The sequence below is a fragment of the Chelmon rostratus genome, chromosome 7 (genome assembly GCF_017976325.1).
Source record: "Chelmon rostratus isolate fCheRos1 chromosome 7, fCheRos1.pri, whole genome shotgun sequence".
In the NCBI taxonomy this organism is placed as follows: domain Eukaryota; kingdom Metazoa; phylum Chordata; class Actinopteri; order Chaetodontiformes; family Chaetodontidae; genus Chelmon; species Chelmon rostratus.
Genome location: NC_055664.1, coordinates 19,611,185 through 19,631,713, shown reverse-complemented (window position 1 = coordinate 19,631,713; position 20,529 = coordinate 19,611,185). Strand labels below are relative to the sequence as shown.

General features: G+C 41.1%; 2 protein-coding genes across 2 annotated transcripts; both read left to right on the top strand.

Moving 5' to 3' along the window:
- Positions 1-6,917: 6,917 nt before the first annotated feature.
- Positions 6,918-12,756, top strand: LOC121609775 (zona pellucida-like domain-containing protein 1). The gene is made up of 10 exons (XM_041941519.1): positions 6,918-7,023; positions 8,224-8,444; positions 8,552-8,733; positions 9,140-9,212; positions 9,878-9,975; positions 10,308-10,388; positions 10,552-10,723; positions 10,814-10,919; positions 12,315-12,344; positions 12,584-12,756. Exons 1-10 carry the CDS (start codon positions 6,918-6,920, stop codon positions 12,754-12,756), a joined length of 1,242 nt encoding a protein of 413 aa, XP_041797453.1.
- A 2,854-nt stretch (positions 12,757-15,610) lies between these two features.
- si:ch211-229d2.5 (zona pellucida-like domain-containing protein 1) lies at positions 15,611-19,868 on the top strand. The gene is made up of 10 exons (XM_041940864.1): positions 15,611-15,707; positions 16,088-16,308; positions 16,715-16,899; positions 16,992-17,064; positions 17,201-17,298; positions 18,460-18,540; positions 18,863-19,031; positions 19,114-19,219; positions 19,548-19,568; positions 19,732-19,868. Exons 1-10 carry the CDS (start codon positions 15,611-15,613, stop codon positions 19,866-19,868), a joined length of 1,188 nt encoding a protein of 395 aa, XP_041796798.1.
- Positions 19,869-20,529: the final 661 nt, after the last annotated feature.

Genomic DNA, 20,529 nt, shown 5'->3' with positions numbered 1-20,529 from the left:
TTCCACCATATTTAAGAAGCCAGCGTTGTACTTTTCACTCCACTGCATTTATTTCACAACTTTAGTCACTAGTTACTATGCAGATTCAGATTGTTAGTGCAAAATATAAATCAACTAATGTAATAGAATGTTTTATTACTGGTTAGGATACCCAGAAGTATATGAAGTAGCTGAAATTAGCCCCACCTTTATCAGCTGCAGCACTGACTGATAGACTGATTAAACTTTAGTGCATCTATAATTATATTATATTTATATTCTAATTATATATGATTTAGTGTAATTTGATGTTAATATGTACTTTTAGTTAAGTAAGATTTTGGATGCAGGACTTTACTCTTAAGGGAGTATTTCTACACTGTAGTATTGCTAATTTTATTTAAGTACAAGATGTGAGTACTTTTTTCCCACCGATGACACAAGACTACAGCTTCCCGTCATGCACTATAACTCTGATGAACAGTGTCAGAAAACATCCTAAAACATCCACTATGAGTATAAATGAGTCAAATATACTGTCAAATCTAAATCTAAGCATGCATGTATACATGCATGCTGTACATCTCCACCTGCTTCATGTTTCTAAAGTAATCTATTACATTAACCATACAATATTTATTCCAGCTCTCTGTGCACTTCTTTGCACCATATCATATTCTTGTTTACAATATAAAGAGACAGTTGAATGTATGTTGGTTTGTTTGATTTTCATGTATTTTATATGTTCGCGGGTTTGTTTGTGCTAAAAGCTACTTCCTGTGTCCTGGCGTGACAATATTCAAAATATATTTCAAAAGAAATCCTCACACATGACATAGTGGAGGCTTTAACTTTGAAACAACTGAACCAGAACTCTCCTGCTGAGGCTACATAATGACGCGTTGTTCTATGATGAGAGAAAATATAGTTTTTGATTCACAAGAAATTTATGAGAGCATTTTCTTCCAAACTTGTATCAAAAAGTGATGGATTTTGTTTCCTATCAGACGCGTCAAACATCCTGATGTTCAAAGGAAAGTTCACCCTGAGATTTGAGTTGTGTTTTTTTTTATGCATAAGGTTAAAAGAGTCTATGAGTACAAAATGAGGCAAGAGTAAGAAATAGAAGCAAAGCGGAGGCATGAAACCGTCATGAAAAATATTGGTTAACTGTAATGCTGACTTTGTTTTACACCAGATGCATTGCGCTTTTGTTTCAGCAGGTTTGTTAAACTTAACAATGTCAAACATTTACAATTTAAATGCAGTTTCTGCACAAACTTCCACCTTAACGTAAAATTCAAGTTTACTGGAACCCAGTGGTGGAAGAAATACTCAGATCCTTTAATTAAGTAAAAGCGCAAAAGTACTAGCATTAAACTATACATACAGTACCAAAAGTAAAAGTACTCATTATGCAAAATGGCCTGTTTCAAAATCAATCATATTATATCATTGGATTATAACTGTGGATGTGTAAGCATCACTGTCAAGATGGAGCTAATTGTGACTAGAATATATACTGAAGAGTCTAATGTATAATAATACATAACAATGACACAACAGTTCAGTACTTGAGTAAATGTTCTTAGTTACTCCAGAGCAGAGGCATTGATCAGTGGAGGCTGCAGCTGTTGTGCAGTGTGACGCAGTGAACACACGGGGGCAGCACAGTGCCACCAAACATAAAGCCTCGCACCGATTATCAGCCCAAATGATCAAACTTCATGATTGACTGAGACTGACCCTCAAGTTCAGAATCATCACTGTCACCACCAGTTTACTACTATAAACTATAGATTGAATTTCAGCCTTTATTATTCTGCTTAAAAGTTCATTTAAACCACATTCAGCTATACAACCTATGGAATAAATTGTAAATATTACATAGCAATAAAATAATTAATTAATAGATGAAGTATCCCAAAAATGTATAACTATATTTTTTTGGGGATACCTCATCTATTGTTTGTAAAAGAACAATAAATCACATCTTACCCTCATAAATAGATAAATAAAAAGTTCATTTATATCATTTATGACAACATGAACAAATGAATCTGCATTATTCTGCACCTTGAATCCCTCAGTCCTGGTGTGCCTATGTGGATAAATGAACGGGATGAGACACAGACGTAGCTTGTTCCCTCTGAGTGATATCCTTGACAAGGTCATGTTAAAAGAAAAGCAGTGCTGTTCTCGTGTTGTTCCCTTACAGGGTTGGGTTTCATACATAAACAATAAGTCAAGCCTGTTGTTTTCTCCTCTCACCCGGGAGTTTCCTAGCCCGACGAAAGCTGCAGACACAGGCCTCTAGAAACATCTCCTCACTTTGAAATAAAGATGATTTATTTATTTTCATTTTCAGGAGGAATCACCTTGACAGACGAGCTGTTCTTTTAAACAACCGCATCAGTGGCACACCATTATAACTAAATGATCATATTTAGCCCTTTTTAATGGTTTCTGTGCACCATTTTAATCTGATATAAATATCATCCATGGTGACAAATAAAGAATATTTACAGAAAAGTACATTAAAGGTAAAAAAAAAGGAGGTTCCTGGATTTTGGAAACATTACTCACTGGGGATCAAATCCCAGCACAGGCTTTGATGAGGGCTTCACTTTCCCGCCTGCGTTAAAAACGGAGCGTCAGATTACCGACAGGTTTTGTGATTCAGCCCAGATTGTGCGATTTAGACGTCTGTTTGTTGAGTCTGGATGTTTCAGGTTGATCAGATAGGGACGGCTCTATCAGGCAGATCTAAGTGTGGCAGTTGGTCCTGAGCCGTTTAAAGTCTCTGAGCGCAACGACCTGCAGGAAACATTCAGTAAGCTCAGGAGAGTTGTGACTCGAGCTATTATGGTGTGTGATAAAGACGGTTTTCCTGCAACATAACAGCTGGCAGAAGAAGTCTGACATATGGTGAAATAACGGAGCTCCTCGTGGATCTTGCTGTGTTTTAAATCAGAAATTAACAGCTAATTTATGATGAAAGTTACAGTAGAGAAAATCAACATGATAAACAAGACAGTTAGCATTGTTTTGAATGTATGGACACACGCTTTGTCTCGAGAGCTCACCTTATATCTTAAAGAAAGTCATGTGACTAAAGCACAGAAGTGGAGCACATGGCTATACATTGGCTAAATAGGTCATTTGCTGGGTGGGATTTGTAAAATAAGCAGGATGGTAACAGGTTCACTATATGTATTCATTTCATGTGTGTGCAGCCATCTGATCCTGTTTGCTCTGAATGGCACTTGTCTGCTTGTAAGTGTTTCATATTTGATTTCAGCCCTACCTCATCAGAGGGGCAGGTGAGCAGCAGTGAATAGCAAACTCCTGCAGCCAGCTGTGTTTCTCAGGGCTCTGCGGGGCCCCGGGCTCCCGTATGGCTTCAAGTCCGGATCCGAGTCCGACACGTGAGGCCACAGGCCAGGATGAGTGACGCGCAGGAGATGTGTTAGATGAGGGCGACTGTGTCGTGGGTGGGAAGCATATAGTGTTCCTCTGTGCTTATACACAAACATGCCTATTGTTCTCCAGAAAGCCGATGTGGATTCAGCTAAACAACAACAAAAAAAAGGTTTTACTTATTGAATGTACACAGATTAAAAAAACAACATGCATCCAAACTTACAGAGATATTTTGAAGCTATGAAACAGTTGAGCACAGGGCCGGATCAAGCCGCTGGGACGGCCCCAGGGCAAAAATGAGCTGATAAAAAGGAACAACCTGTTTTGCCCAGAGCCCAAAAAATATTTCTACTCTGGAAAAATAGGACTTTTGCAGACATTGTTGCATGAAAAGCACTAATGTTGCTTATAACACTAATGATGGCGCTGTCCTTTTCAAATGTGTCAGTCAGCCATGCCAGAAGCCAATTTTCCATCCACATTAAGGCCAAACTTCGAATTAATTTCCAGAAAACTGGTGAAGGAAGATACAAAAGACGTTTCCATCCTCAGCTGTTATGCAAACATTAGAAGTTTAACACGGTGAGAGCTGGTGGTGACGCTAATGTTGGTGCCATTTAACTGCTGCAGATGAAGAAGGTGACTAAAAGAGGACCAGTCAAACTTCAAACAATGGAAACAATGTTTGTTTTGTGGATGAATCTGAGGAAGCGACAGTGTCCTCATCGCTCCGCACAGATCTGACGTTTTCTCCTCTTCAGACGATGTTTGAGTCAAATGCTTCATGTATACGTCAAGATATATTTGAGCTGTTTGATTCCACGCTCAGTGGCAGTGAGTCAGCATGCACCACACCAGGACCCGGAAACTAAAGCAGCTAATTGGAATTCAGCCTCGGTAATATGATTATTTACACCTGTCTTGTTCCCACTGTGATTAACCACAATATTTTCCGAACCTGCATTAAGCATTGTCGTTGCCCAACCTCTATCATTCTTGAACAAAGCCTAAAATTTCCCTAAATTTAACAACAATATAGTTGCCATGCACAGATATGGTGGAAAAGCAGTCATTATTATTGTTACCACTGACAATGGCTGTGTGCACCAAATGGCAATCCATCCAGCACTTGTTGTTTTTCTGGAGTTTTGCAGCATTCTCCAATATTGATGCTCTAGTCTGGCAAAAGGCTTGTGTAACTATAATACCAACTCAAATATTAAAGGCATCAATACTCGATTTTGACAGACAGAAAAAGACTGAGGTCAACATTCTGGAGTTATTGTTGTGTTTTACATGCGCATAATGCCTGAATATTTTCTAATTAAACTAAATAACCATATATTAATTATCATCCAGGCAGTTTGAGGCCTTCGGGGAAGATGGTGGTTAATCCGTCCTTGTGCCTGCTCATGTGTCTGATGCAACACCAGTTTCTTCAGATTTCTCAGAGAGAGGAGGGCTGAGGAAAAAAAGGAACTTGAAACGTCTACAATTCCATGACAACTGGGCAAACTCCATCTGCTGAGGAAGATTGTGCGATACGATTGAAAGATCCAGAGAAGGTAATAAATGGACCTTGTGACCATGAAGACAGATTGCACATGCACGAGTGCGCCCGATGAAAACAGGCAAAGAAAGCATTCGCTGCACGGTATTGTGTCTTTCTGTTGAAGGAGAGACTTTAAAGAGAAAGAAAAATAATACGAGAGATGAGAGTAAGAAAGAAAGTAAGCCGTTGGTGATATCGTCAATCAAACAGCAACAAACTGGATTTTTATTGATCGAAACCACAAGTCAAATGAGTCAGAAATTGGATTCTTTTTTGGCTATTTCTTTTTGGTGCTTTGCTTATAGTCTTTTCATTTGTTTGTAACATAGCAAATTGAGGGTTTACTCAAAAAATGGCTGGCACTATTCTATACAAAAAGGCCAAAAGCACAATTAATTGATCCCTCTGAAAAGTATTGACCGTGTAAACAAAGCTGAAAGGTAAATCTCATTCCTCTGTGCCACAGAGCTCAGTGAGCCCCACTGTTCCACCGGGTGACATGTGTTCCTTCACCATGATGAACATGGGCACTATAGTTTGTTAAGTGAACCCCACAAACCCCATCCACCATGTGTAATAGTACACATCTAAAAGTAGTTCCCAATGAACGGCCTATTTAATTTTGCTTGAGTTACGTTTGTTTAAAACTGCAATGCCCAGGTTTTTTAGGAGCCTTTTTTAAAAAGTGAAACTTTATATTTGTGGGTCGTCTTTTAAGATTTCTGTAGAAACCAATGGGCTTTGATTGGGAGCCGCAGACAGGATATGTTGGAAAGTACTGGGAGACAAGCTGTTGGTTTTGGTCTTTTAACAGGATTTATTTACTGACATTCAGAAAAATATCCTTTAAGGCTCCAGCACCACCCTCTACACCTTTTTAGCTTTGCATGGATCAGTTTAAATGTCAAAGAACTTGAAATCTACAGGAGAGGATGAAGAAGTTCTTTCTTCTGATACAAGTTCAACATATTAATATTGTTTTGTTGGGCGGACTGCAGTAAAATCAAAGGTGAGCGGGTTATCTCGAGGCAGAGGAACAAAGTGTAAAACAGACTCAAGATTCTACTTCTACCCTCTGCGGCGCTGAACACGCCGTGATGGAGCTGTACACACCACTGAATACCTTTACTCCAAGTGATGCCTTGTGCATCACAATTACCCACACACAGCCCTGCATCAGACCGTGAGTTGACTTTTATGTTCATGTGAATGTGGGCCGCCGCAGCAGCCGATGACAGCTTAATTCCCGGGATGCCCCCCCCCCCAGCTGAGGCCCACTGTTTGTGCGAGCTGACAGACGGAGATCAGACCGAGGAGAGATGAGTGGGAACCCTCGGAGCGTGCTCAGGTTTCTGGGCGCTGTGAAAAGATTTGTCCAGATCATTCAGATCTGACGGAGTTTCCCATGTTCAGCGCTGCAGCGGGGGCTTTGTGTAAGTGTTTGGATAACGAGCCCCTCTATCTTTCTCATCAAGGCTGACGTTGTGTTTAGTTTAGGTCCCTGATGCCACCAAAAGCTACACGCCACGGTGTTGAACTTTTCTGTCGTCACAAACCAGGGGAAGAGGGGTCCCAACCAATTACTGTGGAAAAGGCAGGAAACAGGTGTAGAAAAAATTGAAATGGGGGTAGAGAGAGGGGAGTGGGATGAAATGAGCTGAAAAGAGGGGTGACCTCCGTTTAAAAGGGGTTGGGTAATAGAGGTTTTGGGCCAACATGAGCGTCTGAGGTAAAAGGGGGCACAGGGAGCAGGATCAGAAGGATTAGAGGACCTGGGGAAAGAAAGGCTGTTCTACTTTGATAGAGGTCAGAGCCTGCAGCAGGCGAGGGCTCGGGCGAGCATTGTTTTTGAACATCTAATTTTCAGATCAGTGCTGTTTTTTAACACGTACCTGAGGAATGTGGTTTATGCAATGTTGACCTTCTGAAGATGGCAGCGGGCAAATCTCTCTCGAGTGCCGAAATGAGACGAACGTGCTTCATCCTCCTGCTGATGAGTCACGCCGTCTCGGTCTCCACACAGTTTAATGGCTACAACTGTGACGCCAACCACCACAGCAGGTTTCCTGGTGAGAATACTCCACTGCACTCTTCTGTTATCCTGCCCGCAGGCGTGAACTTTAATACATGGTTTATAACACACTATAATTTAGTTGTATGCAAATATAAGAACATGTTCTAATATCTGCTTATAAGGTGTTTTGAACCATTTATCTAAATGCTTAAATGGACAAAACAAAGTGTTATCACAACATAAGATCATGAAAAATTAATCAAATCCAGCTCTTAAGTACAATTTTAATGGTATTACTTGTACTTTATTCTAATGTATGGCACCTTTATCTCCCGTGAATAAAGCAGCCTCTGCTGCACGACATTTATCTGATGTTTTTTCATTAAAACAAATATTACATCATTACAAATATGACATCTTTTTGTACTATATTAGCTCAACTTGAAGTAGCTACAGCTTCAAAAATGCAATGAGTATATAACTTAATTTTTCTGACATTGCCTTTAAGTAAATTTTTTATTGCCTGGCTTTTTGAGTGTTTCTCTCACCACTGTCTTCTGTCTATGTAGCAGCTGTATATAGTCAGGGAATTTGAGGGTTGTATCATCCCACAGTTAAAAACACACACATTCTTACGGCTAATTCTATTTGTAGGCTTCATCAACCACTTTGTTGATTTCTTTTAAAATGAATGAATGAATGATTCAGTGTTTTTCCACCAGAATTTTACTCCAGGCAACATGAAAAGGGCTTTAAAACGGACCTTCATGCTGGGAAATAGAATGGTTTTGAAAGGGTCTATAATTTGTTAATACAATAGATTTCCTGGAAAGAAACGAACAGCTGCCTGAATAGATAAAACAACAACAACTAAAAAGTGAAATAATGTTTAAATATTATAGACACTTTCCTTTCCTTTCCAAGAGTCCTGCTGAGTTTCAGCCCCACCATCGACTCAGGGACTACTTTTCGCCTGAGATGTCAGATAAATGCCAGGAGGACATTAAGGCAGCAGGGCTGTCGAGGTCAAGGACCTGCGGACACTTTTACCAAAATTTTAGCTGCAATTTGCTACATTTTTGCTAAATTTTACTTTTAACATTCATTTTTAAAGGTTTCAATTATCTTAAAGCAAGACCACACGTGTGGCCCATGCATTAGCTGTTTGGGAGACCAGTAAACCACTGGTTAGCTTTCCTGTCTTTGAGGTTGAAAAGGTGTTGCCAAGTCTTCGTCTTCCTCTTTGTTCCTCCAGGCGAGCGGGACATCAGTGTGTACTGCGGGGTGCAGACCATCACCTTGAAGATCAACTTCTGCCCGGTGCTCTTCTCCGGCTACACCAATGCAGACTTGGCTCTGAACGGTCGCCACAGCGACGCCCAATGCCGCGGCTTCATCAACAACAACACCTTCCCCACAGCGGTCCTGTTCAGCATCAGTCTCAGCACTCTGGAGGCCTGCGGTAACAGCCTGGTGGTAAAGAATACACAAGCAGAAGAACGTGGTTTTAATTCAATCAGTAAGGAACTTGTTGTTCATTGGCTTGGGTGAAAGCAAAGTGACATGGGTGTTTCTCTCTGCAGGTCAGCACTGCCTACGGGGCCAATGCCTATGGAAACATGTCTCTGGTACAAATTGGGAATGTCTCAGGCTATATCGACACCCCTGACCCGCCGACTATAATCAGCTACCTGCCGGGTTTGCTGTATAAATTCAGCTGCAGCTACCCGCTGGAGTACCTCGTCAATAACTCGCAGCTGGCATCGTAAGTTGCTGCCAAAAAAATCCTTTAGTGTCCAAAAGAAAACTTGCCCTTTCGGGAGTTAGTCTAGGAATTGGTATTTAGATTTATTCATTCAATTAAGAATGAATTAAGATTTGTTTATTGTTCCCCTAAACTGTGGTGACAATTATGCGCCTGGCTTAAAAGCCCGAGTGGGTTTGTGTCTTATGGTATTCTGAAAATCATTTATTTAATATGCATATTTTCTTAATGACTTAGACGCTAATTCACATGCATACATTCCTCTAAACTGTCACGTAGATAAATAAATAAACGTGCTGTTGCTTTATCGCTATGCTACCTCAAAACCTAGGTTTTCAAAGTTGTTTATCAAGCAACAAAAGATCGATAAATACCAGAGAAGTAAATGTGCTGCCTCTTTTCACAGCTCCTCTGCTGCCGTGTCTGTCAAGGACAGCAACGGTACATTTGTGAGCACACTGAATTTGATCCTGTACAACGTGAGTACACACCTGTGTTCGCCATGAACTCTGAAGCCGTGAATTATGAGGCTCAGATGTGAAAAATTATATTCATGAAAACTGAGTTCATGATCTTTGAGTCAACTTAGTGAACCTGTTAACTATTTTAAAAAGTATGTAACTAATATGAAATCTCTCCAGATTTATCCTCACAGGTCTGGTGATATTTCATGTTTTTCTTATTGTCAACAAATCTCATGAAAAGACCGACACTCATTTATTCTGAATCATCCCACATACACCGTCTCACTACTGTAAATACACACCAAATGTGTCTCATTCCACCACTGAAAATAGTCCCCAGCAGTTCCTGTTTTATTAACAGCAAGCTGCTTTAGGAAATAATTAATCCTGTGAAAGTGCAATGTGCTTTTAAAGAGTAACGTCTTCGGTAAGAACAAATGTTTTTGGTGCTGAGAGCCACAAACAGGCTTAATTTAATTCAGAAAGTACTGAGAGACAGAATAACACACTGTTGTTTTTGATCTTTTCGAGGGATTTATTGATTACAATAAAAATACAGAGTATCACCAAATTTAAAATATAACTCAGAGTCAGCCCCTCTTTTCATTTCAAGTTTCCAATTCAATATTTTGAGTGAAAAAGCAAACATTCTCTTTTTCTATTCTCTTTTTCCTGCACAGGATTCAACGTACAGTCACCCTCTTTCTATTCCGATGGCTGGACTGGCTTTGAAAACCAGAGTGTTTGCTGCAGTGAAAGCCACAAACTTAGACAAACGGTACACCAGATAACATCCAATAATCACTACTGAATATTGATTTTCAGATGTGATAAATCTTTTGCAGAGATATTGCTCATGTAGCAGATATTTGGCCATTACAAAAAAAAAAGTGAAGTGAAGAAGATATTTTGGTGAGCGTCTTTTCTACATAATTTTTAACAGATTCAATCTTTTTTTTCTTCTATGATTTGTCTACATTCATTATGCTATTATGTTATTATACTATGTGAAGGCGCCAGTCTGCAGCAGAGAATGACCCCATCTGTGCTTTCCCATGTGCAGTTAGATCTCTATCCTCCATCCCATCTCACAGTTTTGTCCCTCTGCAGGTGGAACATCTTGATGGACTACTGTTACACGACCCCCTCAGGGAATCCTAATGATGAACTCCGCTATGACCTTTTCTTTGGGTAATCTTGCTTTTTATCCCCTCAAGATGATGACTTGATAAACCACAAAAGGGCGCCATTATCTATTCATGTTCTCCAGACGGCTTATCCCATCTAGTCTTGAGACTTCCAGTGTGTGCGTGAACATATGTGCGTATCTGTGTGCTGTACTTGTTCGACACAGCTGCTACAAAGATCCACAGACAACAGTCTTTGAGAACGGGAAGAGTCAGATGGGCCGTTTTTCCTTCGAGGTTTTCCGTTTTGTGAAACACAGACACCAGAAGATGTCAACAGTGTTTTTGCACTGCGTCACCAAGCTCTGCCGGGTAGACGACTGCATCATGCTCATGCCAGTAAGTGTATAAACCGCGAATCTCAGTTTCTGGCTCCCCATGTGTGTCCTGACCTCAATGAGGACTGGAATCTGATCGTGTGATCGACAGATTTGTGGCCGACGGCGCAGGCGGGATGAAGGGGAGAGCCCCGATTCCCCACCAGCGGCATCTGGGAACGCTGTCATCACCGCTGGACCAATTATCACCAGGAGCGGTATGAACAATAAACTCAATCTCAGAGGAGTAGTTTAAGATTTGAGATTTTGGGAAATAAATGCTGAGTGTTGTATAAGCAGATCAATACCGCTCACGTCTGTCCGTTAAATATGAAGCTAACTCCAGTAGCCATTTAGCTTAGCTCATCTTAAAGACAGGAAACAGGGGAAACAGCTAACCTGGCTGTGTCTCAGTATCTCTGAATCTTACAAATTAGCACATATAATTTTTGTTTAATTTGTACAGAAAACAATAAATAAAATATCGTCATATTGTGGCTTCATGAAAGTTTTGGCTTCTCTAATTAGTCGAATAGTCCCAGCAAACTACAAATTGTAATACTTACACTCTCTGTAGAGATTAAACAACCAACAAGATGCTAACTAGATTTAATGTGTTAATAGGTGAGTTTTAGAGGTGCCAGTAGGTGATATCGTTACTTTTGGACAGACCCAGGCTAGCTGTTTCTCTTTGTTTTAATTCTAAATGCTAAGCTAAGCTAACCAGCTGCTTGTTGTAGCTTCATATTAAATGGACAAACACAAGGTGGTATCCATGCTCTCATCTAACTCTTGGCAAGAAAAGTAAAAGTCTGAAAACAGGTAGGTATGGTAAAAACAAATTCCCCGCTCTATAATTTGTTTCCTTCAGACAGTTTAGAGTCATTAGCTTATATTAGCATTCAGCTAGCCTCATATAAAGAGTCTCACAATCTCCTGTTAAAACGCAGCACTTACACTTTGGTTGCGCTACAAATTAAACGAACCTGATATAATGTGTTGGGTAGTGAGCTTTAGAGGTGCTGCTAGACAGACTGTGTTTGGACAGAGCCAGGATAACTGCTTCCCCTGTTTCCAGTCGTTATGCTAAGCTAAGCTAACCGTCTCCTGGCTAGGGTTGCCAACTGACACACGCTTTGCTAATGCATGCTACAACAATCTGATAGCAACAGAGATGAACAGGTGAACATATTATGGTCGAAGTCTTTCTGGTTAGTAATAGTTAAACCAAGCAAACTTTGGTTATGTACCGCAACCCCAGATTCTATGAGTAGCCTGTAGGTTTTTAAATTCCTCTCTGATTGGTGCGTGTGTGTGTTTGTGTGTGGGCGGTGGCGGTGGCTCACGGATTTCACCCCGCTGACCCCCCCGTAGTTAAAAAGAAAGTTGGCAACCCTGCTCCTCGCTGCTGCTTCATATTCAGCAGACATGCATGAGAGCGGTAGCAATCTTCTTATCTAACCCTCAGCAAGAAAGCGAATAAGCATATTTCCCAAAATGTCAAACTATTCCTTTAAATTTAGATAGCTACATCAGTCCATCCACAGAGCCATTGAAGATTAAAGTGCCTGTAAAAAATGACTTCAATAAAAACTTTTAAAATCATTTTTCAGATGAAACACCTGTCGACAACTCTCAACTTGGTAAGCTCCCTTATGCAATGCTATGAAACGCAGAAAAGAATATAATATCATCCATGACTAAGTCCTGGGACAACATGTAAAGACAGCAGATACTCATGGAAATTGATGATTTAAGTAAAGAACAAAAAGGTTCTTCTCTTCCTGAAAGAAAAAAGACACAAACTCAGCTCATGTTAAGCTCACGTCAAAGAACATGTCTGTTTCAAGTTTCTGCTTTTCTTCCCCTTCCCACCCTCCAGCTTCTGGTGACCCCTCCCAGCCAATAAACTCGGTGACCAGCGCTCTGATCTCAGGCGTGGTCATCCTGGGCGGGGTCAGCGTGGGCTTCTTCCTGCTGTCAGTCCGCCTCCTGCAGAAGTCCCGCCTCCCATCGCGCACAGCCTCAGGTGTTTGGAACCCCACCTTTAAATGAATAAACCTGTATATAATAATGGCATCCTGGTACTGACAATATGTGCACAGTGTGTCCACAGACTTAAACAAAAATGATAATGTACAGGTACATGTGCGCTTTCCTTTGTACACACATTATTAAATGTGTTTATTGTATTGTTTTAGGTGTTGTGTATTTATTGCCCTCAATACCTCATTCTTGTTATTCGTTGTCATTTATTGTTCGATCAGTTATTGTGTTTGGACGAGCATTACACTCACGACTCCGATGCAAGTAAAAAGTTAATATTTAGAGTTTAATAAAAGACTGCAGATATATGAGTGAGTAGCTTTTCCTTCCTGCCTTTGGTGCGAGCCAGTGCCTCACTTCAACAGGTGTCTTCAGTTCTTCACATTAGCTTTACAAGCAACAGTGTTTGATGAAAATTACTTATATTGACAAATTTTATCACCAGTGAGTTCACAAAAAAAAATAGAAACACAGAGCCAGGCTTTGCTATATAATATATAAATAAGCATTATAACGCTGTATAATGTTAAAATCAACAAATGAGTGTCATGTAGCATTTGAAATCAACAAAGTGAATTTGATTTGGCTCAAAAAATACTTTAGAAAGGAATGTTTCAACATTTTAAGAAATTCACTAACTATCACCAAGAGTTAGCTTAGCTTAGCATAGAGGGGGAACAGTTAGGCTCTCAGCACCTCTAAAGCTCCAAGCTAATTAGCTTGTTTCATATGTATAAAAAACAAACACAGTTTATATCATGTTAATCAGTGAGCTTTAGAGGTAATGGTGGGTGGATTTTGTTACCTTGGACAGAGCCAGGCTAGCTGTTTCCCCCTGTTTCCAGTCTTTCTGCTAAGCTAAGCTAACAATAGGAGATTTTTGGATCATTTACAGACGTGTTTGTGTGTTACCTTATCAAAAAGGGATATTTTGCATGTTGATCAATTCCTTTAAGCAGGTGGCAGAAAAACAAGTGCTGATATTCAATTAAACTGAAGGATTAGCTGTTTTTTTAAAAATGTATATTCATGAATTGTGTAGCTCATGAAACATTGATTTCAATCAATATAGCTGCACAATTTTATATTTATGTCATGTAAAACCTTTTCAACGTTTTTCAATGTCGGTAAACACAACCTGCCATGATGCTGGGCTGCCTCATGACACTTATTTGTATTTTAGGTCATCAGTAGTTCTTCAAACTGGTTTCAGGCCATTTTCTCCATGTTTTATCTGACTACGATCAGCGAAGTTTACTCTTTAATATTGGCACATATCTGTGAAAGTTTTCCAAATGTCATGGCCCCACGGGTGTTCAATCCCCAGGAAAATGAACAAAATACCAGGCACTGCCAGAGCTCATTTGATGACTGCCAGAATTAATCTTTCAATTTTTGCCGTATTGATTTTCTTTTCCGATGACCTATATAAATGTCTGTTGGCGGCAGCTGCGTCTCACGTGACTGACACCGCGGCTGCTTTTGTGACCCGCACGGCTCTGCTGCACTCACTGCTCTTTATCACTCTAATCCCTCATTTCAACGGCCATTTTGCGATGTATTCAGCGTCCACAATGACCACAGATAACTGAAATGAGAGGAATAAATGTTATCATCCACCCTCTCAGTTTACTATCAGCGATAATTGATTAAACCCTCCTCCGAAAATGGAGATGAGGCCAGGATTTGGTTTTGAATGCTAAAGCCAAGTTCAGGCGAGTCAAGACCGAAGAAAGCGAATCTTTTTAAGACCTGAGGAATATAAATGACGGTGTGTGTGTGTGGGTGAGAGGACTCTCAGCGTGAGTAAGTGCACACGTCATGACAATAATAACGTGTCCTGTATTTGACAATGTGGTTTCATACGTCTGACAAAAGATCGCCGGAGACGCCCATCCTCCAACTTGACCCCGATCAGAGCTTTCTCTTCCCAGGTGGCTCACCTGACATGATCAGTTTTCCACCTGTCCTTCAATCATTTTCTACCAGTTAACCTCAACATTAACCTATTTTTAAATGACGCTTCAGATATATGAGGATTTCTACTTTGACTAGTGAGCATGAATGCAATTATTCTCATGGAAATCTTGTGCTTTGTACGCTTCAAAAACAAGAAATTCTCAAGGCTTAAACATGATAAATGTCAGTCTGACTAACGGGTTTGTTGATAATAGTATGTCACAAAATTATGAGCACCAAAAGCTGTCATATAAAAAGGTCTTTTTTTTGCCAATTTGTCAAATTAGGGGTCGTCCAGGTCACATTAAACCACCAAACTCCTCAGAAGACAACAGGTGCTCTTTCCTCTATTGTACGTGAGTTCCCAGGTGACTACAAACCATACATACTCTTACTTTATTAAGTTTCATATTAGCAGGCTAAGACATTCACACACAAAGTCACAAAGCCTTATGGACATTGTCTAAGCTGGTAACTTTGAAGGGGGCTGTGTTGGGTTTCATCATTTGCCTCCAGGAGAGGACCACAGCGCCTCAGCCACAAAAAGTGAATTGTTTACGCAAACTGAGGCAGCTTCACCATAGTGGCATTGACCCTGTTTCCATCCAATCCTAAAACAGTGCTGGGACAACACGACGGTCACGTTCACCGTATATAAAACGGCCCAGTGCTCCCTCATCCTAAACCAGCAAAGCGACTGAGGAGGTAAGATCCAGGCTAAGATGCAAAGTTTCCTTGACTCGACTGCTCTGGATTAAACATCTAAGTTTGGACCGTTACTGTTAAAAGCGCCTCACTGGACTTACAGATGTTCTCCTCTGCATTGTTCTGGATTCGTTAGGATTTTCTGTATTTGACGTCTGTGTGTTTGCCTCAGCTTTTTCACAGAGGGCAGAGCAGTGAGATGGCTTTATTCAGCTTCCTCATCCTGACCTCCCTGTGTATTGCGGGCCGAGAGGCCCTCAGCCTATCTGACTGCGGAGCGTACGCCAGAAGACCAGGTATGATGGCCCTGACCTTCAAGCTCCCGTTTTTGTGTTGAACTGAAGAGCTCGCATTGATTTTACTTCAGATTTAGACCTTCAGGGAGGCCATATTGACTTTAGTTTACTTCACATATTTAATGAACACACTTGAAGTGTTAATTAGATTGGTAAATAGGTGTTTACAGAAGAAACGTTGATGATGAAACATGCATATTGAATTAAATATTTATATATATACTCATTTAAAATGTATTTCAATATGAAATTGCAGAATTGCAGGCCTTTGATACTCGTCCACACATGCACAAATGATGTGCATACTGAGCAGGAGTTTGGATTAGCACAATGCTATTAACATGATGAAGACCATAACAGTGTCATCTTATCACCATCAGAGTACACTGACATCGCTGTGGTCTGTGGCACATCTGCCATTGAGCTGTCTATTCAAATCTGCCCGGCCATCTACACCGGCTACAACGAGAGCTTGCTGATCCTCAACCGCATCCGGGACAACGTGGACTGCCAGGGGACACTGGACACCTCGGTGGCACCTCCTGTGGTGAGATTCAGCTTCCCCATCAGAGAGGGGAACGCCTGCGGGAGTAACTTTTTGGTGAGTGTTGCATCGATGAAGTGTCCTGTTTTAAAGTCATGAGGAGGGGTGGTGGGATCTTGGGCCTATCTGAGGACAGTTAGAGCAGATTTAGGGAACTTAAACGGTATCTGAGTGCTGTGTTTTGGGTAGGAGGAGGTGAAAAAAAAGCACTCAGGGATAAGAGATATAATAATATAATAAGAGAACTTCAGGCAGACATGCATGAGGTGAATCATCCTGCTCTTGACTTAATGAAACACAGACACATGCAATCCCATCCGTCTCCTTTTCTGAGGAGAATGAGAAAGTGGTTCCACTTCCTCGCTGCGATTTCATCACCGCCGCCTGCTGTGCAGAGATGTCGGCCGACACTTATTTTTAACCACTTCTTAAATAATCATGCTTCCCTTCAATAATTCCTCAGACCACAAGTGCGCCAGGGACGGGAATATTCTCAGACTTCTCCAACATCCAGACGGTCAACGTGAGCGGGGTGATCCGATCCTTCGACCCCACCATCGGCACCATCACCTACAACGCAGAGCTCAAGTATTACTATTCGTGTGCTTATCCTCTGGAGTATCTCATCAACAACACCCAGGTGGACGTGTAAGTTATAATATGTGGGTTAAAAAACACATTAATGCTTCTAACATTTCACTTGCGTGCCAGGCATGATCTCACTCCTTTCTTCCTCATAGGTCATCCTCCTCCATTGCTTTGAAAGACAACAATGGGAGCTTCATCAGCACCCTCAGCATGACCTTGTACCAGGTGCCCCCTTACAGCTTTCTCGCATACAGCACCATACGTACCCTCATTTCCGCCTGGCACCGACGCAAACTATACCTTCAGAAAATGAATCTCATGTCAAAGCTCGTGTAATGTTTGCGTTCTCTTTCTTTGCCAGGATATTAATTACACCACGCCCCTTGTCATGTCACCTCTGGGCGTCGAACTGAGGACAAACATCTACGTTGAGGTGGTTGCATCCAACCTGACGTCCCAGTAAGAACCATTAACATTACCTGACACCTGCTGCTTTTTCTTTGTCTGCTTCAGACCTGTATTTATCAAACCTCTGAGAACAACACATTTAATCAAGTACTGGACTCAAGTATAATTTAAAGATACTCATACGTAGTATTTCCATTTTAGGGGAAATATTTTACATTTTTATTTCTTCTATATTTTCTTAAATAAAATACATTATTGAAACAGATGTGAATCGGTTGTTAGGATTTTGGGGTTGTGGCCCCTCACAAAAAAGCAAGTCTAGCTGGGGCTCTTTGTGTTTGAGGCCCAAAGAGGTAAAATCTTCATAAAAGGTAAAGATTTGAGACAAGTCCAAAAGAGGAATCTGAATTTGTACTCTCTAATGGAGTACATTTACATAGTTGTACACATGTTTTTACTAAGCAGTATATCTGTGTACTTCTGCTTGAAAGGTGACTCCTTATACTCAGAGTAGAAAGAGCCAATCAGAGACAAAGATTTACCTTACATCTGCCATATTGGTCTTTTTTTCTCCAGTAACAATTAAGATGTCAAATTGACAATAATATACTAATGAAATAACAGCAAACCAGCTGAGATGGGGAAAAAAAGAAAGGCAAAGTGGAGCAGGAAAGAAATCCTGCTGCAAGTAGAGGAATACATTAGAGAAGTGTAGACAAAGGAAAATGCCAAAAGTAATTAGAAACAGAATCAGTGGCAGCTTTTTTCTCATTATTTGCACAAAGTAAGAAAAGAATCAAACAGAAATAAGAAACTAAAATCATATTGTGGTTTTGTGCATTCACTCCAAAGCTCAGCAGGTGTGTGCTCACTTCTGCCTCTGAGCTGCAGTCAAACAAGGATCCACTCTAAACCAACTTCAGTCTAAAAGTATGTTTTCGCTGTAAGAAACGTTATTCTTATGTTCCTGATGGGACTAAAAGTGAAGGTCTGACTCTCAGCAGTTTGATGAATACAGGTCTGCGATGCTTGGAATATATGGATGGCTGAGTGGACACCTGAGTGAATGTATAGATTAAAAACAGACCCTCTCTTCCATTTCTCCTCGTCTGCAACCACACGACTGTGTCTTGATAGATTGTAAATTTGAGGATTCCACCTGTGACCTGGAGTCTCTGACTCGGTGCTGGGGACCTCATTCTTTCTCCACAGGTACTTTGTTCTTCTGGACCGGTGCTACGCCTCGGTGAATCCGCAGCCCTCCAACTCCACCTTCTTTAATCTGTTTGTCTCGTAAGTCACAAAAACACCTCAAGAAATTCTGTCCAAAAAAGCGTGAGCCGCCTACTAATTTTAACTTTTCCTCCCAGTCCTTCAAGGATTGATAATGGGTTCTGTCGCTCAGTTCAGCAGTCCAGCTTTACATTTAAACCTTCACACATATCTACAGGTTTTCCTCTTTTCCATGCATGAAGTGCAGCACAGCTACCTCTAAACCCAAAGGGAGCCCTAGTCTTGATTTCATCTCCCTGCCTTTCTATCATTAATACGCTGCCTGTATGTATCCGTGTGATGTTCAAATGGGGCACTTGTGAGGTTCGCCTTCTATTGAAAGGTGCTCCATAGATCAGCTCACCACCATGCTGGAGAACGGGGATAGCCAAAAGGCCCGCTTCTACTTCCCGGCGTTCCGCTTCATCGAGCAGCAGAATGAGACCATCTCCACCTACTATCTGCACTGCATCACCCGACTCTGCGAGCGCAGCACCTGCAGCACCTTCAAGGTAGGGAGGCGCCGCGTGCATTTCAAGCGGAAATCTGCAATTCCACCGACCAGATCGCCAACCCGTGTCTCTCCGTCTGCAGCAATGCAACAGGAGGAGGAGGAGGAGTGTGGAGACCACGGTCGTCCAGGACAGCATCACTGAGCCGTCTGTGCTCACAGTGGCTTTAAGGACCAAGACAGAGACCCGTATGTCACCTATGTGCCTTTCTATTTGTGCAAATGCTAAGCTAGCTTCGAAGCTTCATATTTCGTTTATTTTGATCCGGCTCTCTGCAATAAAGCAAGGGAGGAACATTTTCTAATACTTTGCTTATAGCTGAAAACGAATGCCTCAATAAAAAGGGCTAAAAGAGAGAAGAAGAAGAGTAAATTACACGTTCTGCAGGAACATGTGGTGTTTGTTTTCAGCACATGAGAAGTTAAGAGATGTTAAAATTTCCTGGCTTTGCTCAGCTCTGACTCTCCTCCTGTCTCCCTCTTAATGAAATACTGACTCTCCGTGTCTTTCTTGCAGCCATTGTCTCCAAAGAGGAGGGTGAGTATGTTCTTTATTAACTTGACTGCCAGTCACAAAGTTTTTACTAATTAGATTCCTCCAGAAATGAAAAGCATTTCTTATCTGCAGCGAGTCATAATGTCTTCTTGTTGTCTGCTGTAATTAAGCATCCCATAATGGTGTCACTCTCATCTATGCACAGCGCTGTCTGGTGGCCAGTCTGATGGCAGGGGCGCGTCTGTTGGCCTGGGAATTGCGGTGGCCGTCCTCATTGTGATAGGGGTGGCGGCCATTTTGATGGCAGCGTCTTTTTATCGAAAGCTGAAGCAGCTAAGCTAGCAGCAGCTCATAACTGATGAACAAAGGTTGGCACAGACTTAAGATTATATAATGAGTTTGACAGGGTGACATTCACATACTGGTGGAGGTGCATAATGTATGTATGTAGGACCTTGATGTACTGAATCAACCTATTGATTGGAGCACTTAATGTTTCATTCCAGTCCCGCACAGACTGTTAAAAGTTCTAGAGGTTGAAATCTGAATAATGGACCTAACATGACACACTGCATGGTCACAAAAGAAAGAAAGAAAGAACGGCACAGTTGCCAGAATGAAATCTTTCCATTGTATGTTTGTAACAAAACATAAAGTTTCACCATATTTGCAGTTTTCAGAAACAGTCAGTGGCAACATTTCTTCTGGAGATTGGGTTGAAAAGAAAGAAACTAACATATTCTGCTGTCAACTTAGAGGAAATGGTGGGAAATACACTTAATTGCTTTCTCTCCAGGAAGTTTCAGGTCCTGGTTAAGATACAGTCTGACACATAACTCCCTGTAAAACAAGTCTTGATTTTACACTAATTTCTTATACAAATTAAAGGAGATAAAAAGTCTTGATTAGGGAGCTTTAGAGCTTTGGACAGAGCCAGGCTAGCTGTTTCACCCGTTTCCAGTTTTTATGCTAAGATAAGCTAACCGAGTGCTGACTTCAGCTA

Excerpts from the sequence above, each read along its gene's own strand:
- LOC121609775 (XM_041941519.1), top strand. The coding sequence starts at position 6,918 with ATGAGACGAACGTGCTTCATCCTCCTGCTGATGAGTCACGCCGTCTCG. Across the intron at positions 9,213-9,877 it reads TGAATTTGATCCTGTACAAC|GATTCAACGTACAGTCACCC; the intron begins GTGAGTACACAC and ends TTTCCTGCACAG. Across the intron at positions 10,724-10,813 it reads ACTGCATCATGCTCATGCCA|ATTTGTGGCCGACGGCGCAG; the intron begins GTAAGTGTATAA and ends TGTGATCGACAG.
- si:ch211-229d2.5 (XM_041940864.1), top strand. The coding sequence starts at position 15,611 with ATGGCTTTATTCAGCTTCCTCATCCTGACCTCCCTGTGTATTGCGGGC. Across the intron at positions 17,299-18,459 it reads GCATCCAACCTGACGTCCCA|GTACTTTGTTCTTCTGGACC; the intron begins GTAAGAACCATT and ends CTTTCTCCACAG. Across the intron at positions 19,569-19,731 it reads CATTGTCTCCAAAGAGGAGG|CGCTGTCTGGTGGCCAGTCT; the intron begins GTGAGTATGTTC and ends ATCTATGCACAG.